At 33.5% G+C, this 4,772-nt stretch overlaps 1 protein-coding gene across 1 annotated transcript; it reads left to right on the top strand.

Moving 5' to 3' along the window:
• The first annotated feature begins 812 nt into the window (after positions 1–812).
• Positions 813–2,628, top strand: LOC114162666 (transcription factor bHLH94-like). Its single transcript, XM_028046621.1, has 3 exons — positions 813–1,730; positions 1,815–2,201; positions 2,286–2,628. Exons 1-3 carry the CDS (start codon positions 1,254–1,256, stop codon positions 2,376–2,378), a joined length of 957 nt encoding a protein of 318 aa, XP_027902422.1. The 5' UTR covers positions 813–1,253; the 3' UTR covers positions 2,379–2,628.
• Positions 2,629–4,772: the final 2,144 nt, after the last annotated feature.

Genomic DNA, 4,772 nt, shown 5'->3' with positions numbered 1-4,772 from the left:
TTACTGTGTAAACATGAAATATGAATATATAAAATGGTAAAAAAAAAAAAAAGGGCACAGTATGGTTGTAAAAGGAAAGAGAGAGGAGAATGGTGTGTGTTGTTGATGGAAGATGATTACAGAATGGCCCTTTCTGTTGTGTGGTCACATGGATTCCTCTGAACTCTGAACCTTGTCCTATGCCTCACCTATTTACTCTCTTTCTTCTCTTCTCTTTATGGATCTTTCTCCTATTCTTTCTCTTTTTCATGTCCCAATACCCGACCACATTATTACCAAATCAAACTACACAAACTCACAATTTTATACTCTATCCATCCACTCCTTTTCTATTTCTTTTTACCACATTTCATTTTTTATTCTAAAAGGACCACCTTGTCCCTCTGTTTCACCAAATGTGTCGATATCGACGAAGGAGATGACCGTCCTTGCCTCTTTGCAACAACCATTTTTTGTTCTTTCCTAGATGTCATTTGATTATTGGATTGTATAATCATACATTTTCAAGCACCGCCTACCATATGCTTTCATTTTTTTTTTCACGTACTTGAAAATTTAATATGGTGCAACTCCGGATAAGACCACGTTATTCACGAAATAGATTGAAGTCGTGTATTCTCTACTATGATATTCTAACGCAAGTGAATTGTTTCCCTCTCCAGAAATTAGAGGGAACGAAAAATTATACAGCGCAAGTGAATAACACAAGACAGCATAAAATGTTTGAAAAAACATAGCACATTTCGATACAGATCTGACACACACAGGGCAAGCATTTTAATAATTATGACGTAGTTATTCTGAGGACATTAACTAATAATACATGGGCATTATGATTGGAAATAAAGCATTAAAGAAAGCGCGAAGAGAATCTGTGTGTGTGTAGCTAATTGAGTTTACGCGATCAATGAAGTGGTCTAGAACAGCAATGAAACCTCACGTGCAGGGTGCTGTAGCTTTTTGTTTGTTTGAATAATAATCATGTTGAAAAGGTAACAAGCTTTCTCGGTAATGCGTTGATAAAAGGGAGAGTTTGTTTGGTCCATTGGTAACGTAGTAGTGCTTCTTCTTCTTCCACCTCAACTTTCTTCTTCTTCTTCTCTCTCCATCTCTTTTCCCACTTCTCTTCCTCTCTCCACTACTCTCCCTTGTAGCTTCCCACAACTCTCTCTCTCTCTCTCTATATATATATATATATATAATCTCCCACAAAAGTATTGTGTTCGTGACCTCGTGAGGAAAACTCACGAACAATGGCGCTAGAGGCTGTGGTATTTCCGCAAGATCCGTTTCCGTACGCTTGCAAGGATTATTTTTACTCCCCAGTAGGAGCAGCACCCAACTACGGTTTTCAAGCGGCGGAAGAAGAGAAACTCCTCCTAGGAATCATCAACAACAACATAGAGGACAATCTATACACAACCTGGGATTCCTCTTCTACCTCGGTCTTGCAAAATGTGAAGGAACAATGGGATTCTCACTCCTCCCCTGAAGCCTGCACCGTCGATGAATCCATGATCCCACCTCTTTCTTCCTCGGCCGAAGCCACCGCCACCGCAACAACCACCACCACTCGACGCAAACGGCGCCGTACGAAGAGCGCTAAAAACAAAGAAGAAATCGAAAACCAGAGGATGACCCACATTGCAGTTGAACGGAACCGCAGAAAGCAGATGAACGAGTACTTAGCCGTACTCCGATCCTTGATGCCCTCCTCTTACGTTCAGAGGGTAAGTCGATAATTAATGATGATTAGTTAGTTAATTAGTTAAGAATTAGTGTAAGATTAAGTAGGTGGTTACTTACTTGAACAGGGTGACCAAGCTTCTATCATTGGAGGGGCCATTAACTTCGTGAAGGAGTTGGAACAGGTTTTGCAATCAATGGAAGGTGAAAAGAGAAGGAAGCAGGGCGAGGAAGAGAATGTTGGGTTGAATGGGTGGACAACACCCTTTGCCGAGTTCTTCACGTTTCCTCAGTACACGACACGTGGCACGCAGAAGCAGGAACAGAAACAGTGGGCCGTAGCAGACATTGAGGTCACCATGGTCGATAGTCATGCCAATCTGAAGATTCTCGCGAAGAAACAACCCTCGCATCTCATCAAGATCGTTCTCGGCCTTCAAAGTCTCAGACTCACCATTCTCCACCTCAATGTCACCACTCTCCACCACATGGTTCTTTACTCCATCAGCGTCAAGGTTCTTTCTTACTCAACCAACACTTTTTTTTTTTTTGCTTCTTCCATGGTTTCTTATTCTTCTGTGTTTGGATTGACGGAGCAGGTAGAGGAGGGGTGCGAGCTGAACACGGTGGATGAAATTGCGGCGGCGGTGAATCAACTGTTAGGCACAATCCAAGATGTTGCATTCAGCTGAATTAAACATAATTAATTTTGTTTTAATTCATTTAAAAAGATTCTCTACCCTTCTCTTGTTGGTGGAGTAATTTAGGATATAAGTGATTGTGTCCGTTGCAACGTGAGAGGGGGTTAACAACGTTGTTCTATCTTTTTTTTTTTTTTTTTTTTAATGTAGTTGAAATGCGTAAGGCTGTATCTACATCCAACTGCCTAACAAGTTTCACTGAAATACTAGTCCATTTCAATAAGCTGGGAGTTACTATGCACCAATCCTTTTTTTCTTTTTCTCTTTCTTTACTTTCTTTCATAAAATTAATATAAAGGACAAAAATAAATTGAAAATGGAATTTGTTTAGCTACGAAAATAAAGAAAAATAACTAAAAACAGTTAACAATATTTTTAATTTTCCTGTTTTCGGTTTTTCTTCGCGCATTTTCGTAGAGACAAACATATCCCCGACGTGTAAAAATAGTAGTTTTTTGCACTTGGATTTGCTTCTCCATACTTTATTTAAAGAATATTTATTTTAATTTTAGTTTCTATTCTATTTTTCTTTTATTTTGTCACAATTTTTTTACAATATTTCTTATTTACATTCATTTCCTTGACGCACCTGATAATAGAGCGTGAAATAAACATAATTGTTTATCAAAATAGCTATTTTTATGTGTGCCTCTACCGAAGATCAAGGACGGTCAAGTGATAACGCAACCAAAATAATTGCTTTAGGCGTAGAAATTTAAAACCTAGTTTTTTTTTTGTACGACTCTTAATTTTTGTATTTTTTTTTTCTTTCACTCAAAGTTAATTATTCATCAATTCCCATTAAGTAACTCAATAATTAGTGATATCAAAAGTGATCTCATTCTAAATAGATCAGTTCTCAAATCTAGCTTCATATATCTTTATCAAATTCTTTAATTACCGAAAGTTGCTTTATCCGAAATATATGTATTCTGGTTCAAATTGTTTAAATGTCACACTCCATATTTCATACTTTATATGTTTCTATATTATTGAATGTCCTTTCACAACTCATCAAAGTAAGTGTTGCTTGTGTTGCAAGAATGATTTGACTTTAATATCAATGAAAAGAAAAAAAAAAAACTTTTAAACACAATTGAAATATATAATGTGCATAATTAAAGATGGTAAGGTAAACCTTCGGTAAAACATAATGTTTTAATAAAAATATTTCTTTTAAAAAATATATATTATTAAACTTATAAAGGTCTTCAACTTCAAGTGCTTTAAATATGTTCGATAAAACCACATTAAATCTTATTATTTATCAAAAATAGCAAATTGTATGGGTGAGTTTACCTTTCCTAGAGTTTGTTTTAATAGATTAGTATGAAAAAACTCCTAAAATGGGTGTTATAGAGAAAAAAGTTGCATCTCAAGTTGAATCGAATTAATATTTTAAGTACTCTTTTTAATAACAAATTTAATAAATGGCCAATGAGGTAACATTTATCTTTGAAAGCCAATTTAGATACGGTCAATCTTTGTGTACATGTTTCTTAAAACACATTTTGGTGATGTCTACATGTGTTACCAATTAACAAGTGTCATGTATGTTCAATTTTAGACGCGATTTCATTTATTAGTTTATTTTTAATTATTAATTATTGTACAAAATGACCCAATTGCAATTAAAATAATTTCATGTAGGACAGATTATCAATGTTTTGGAGATATGATTGTATATGGTGGCACCTACAAAAAACTTTTATAATTACAATGAAATCCTTCTATATAATAATTAGTAATTAAAATATTAATAAAAAAAATCATGTATAAAGTGATCACATACATTGCATTTGCTTCATAGTGAGACATAAGGAAAGCATCAAAATATATATGCGTTTTTTAGAATATTTCCATTCAAGTTAAATTTATAGAGTATTTCTTATATTCTATTATTCTCTTTCTCTTAATCTAATAATCTAAAAAAAATTAAAGAAGGTAAGTGCAATAACTTGATTTCTTATACATAATAAAAAATGACAATTTACTTATAGATACTCATTAAAATAGTTTAGAATGGAGGGTTTAAATATTTTATACGAAATATTAAAATCAAATATTTTTCGTTGTATCAAAATTCTTATTGTACTCAAAGAATAAAACGTGTTCTTGATATAAAGAAAATAATTTCCCGTACTCTAAAATCGCATATATAATATAATAAAAATGTCAACTATATAGACTCTTGAAAATTAAGCTAATTTTTTGGGATTTATAAAAAATGTTTAAGTCGTTGCTGTAAAATGAATGTGACAGTATTTAATACACTCGCTGTTGCTAAATGAATAAATTTGATTTATTTATTTTAGTAACACCTCACAGATGAAATTTTTTATTTATTTTCCCAGTAATTAAGTCTTTACATATCTAAATTTAATC

The sequence above is a fragment of the Vigna unguiculata genome, chromosome 9 (assembly GCF_004118075.2).
Source record: "Vigna unguiculata cultivar IT97K-499-35 chromosome 9, ASM411807v1, whole genome shotgun sequence".
NCBI classification, from domain to species: domain Eukaryota; kingdom Viridiplantae; phylum Streptophyta; class Magnoliopsida; order Fabales; family Fabaceae; genus Vigna; species Vigna unguiculata.
The sequence above is the reverse complement of the archived record's forward strand: the minus strand, read 5'-3'. Positions and strand labels throughout refer to the sequence as shown.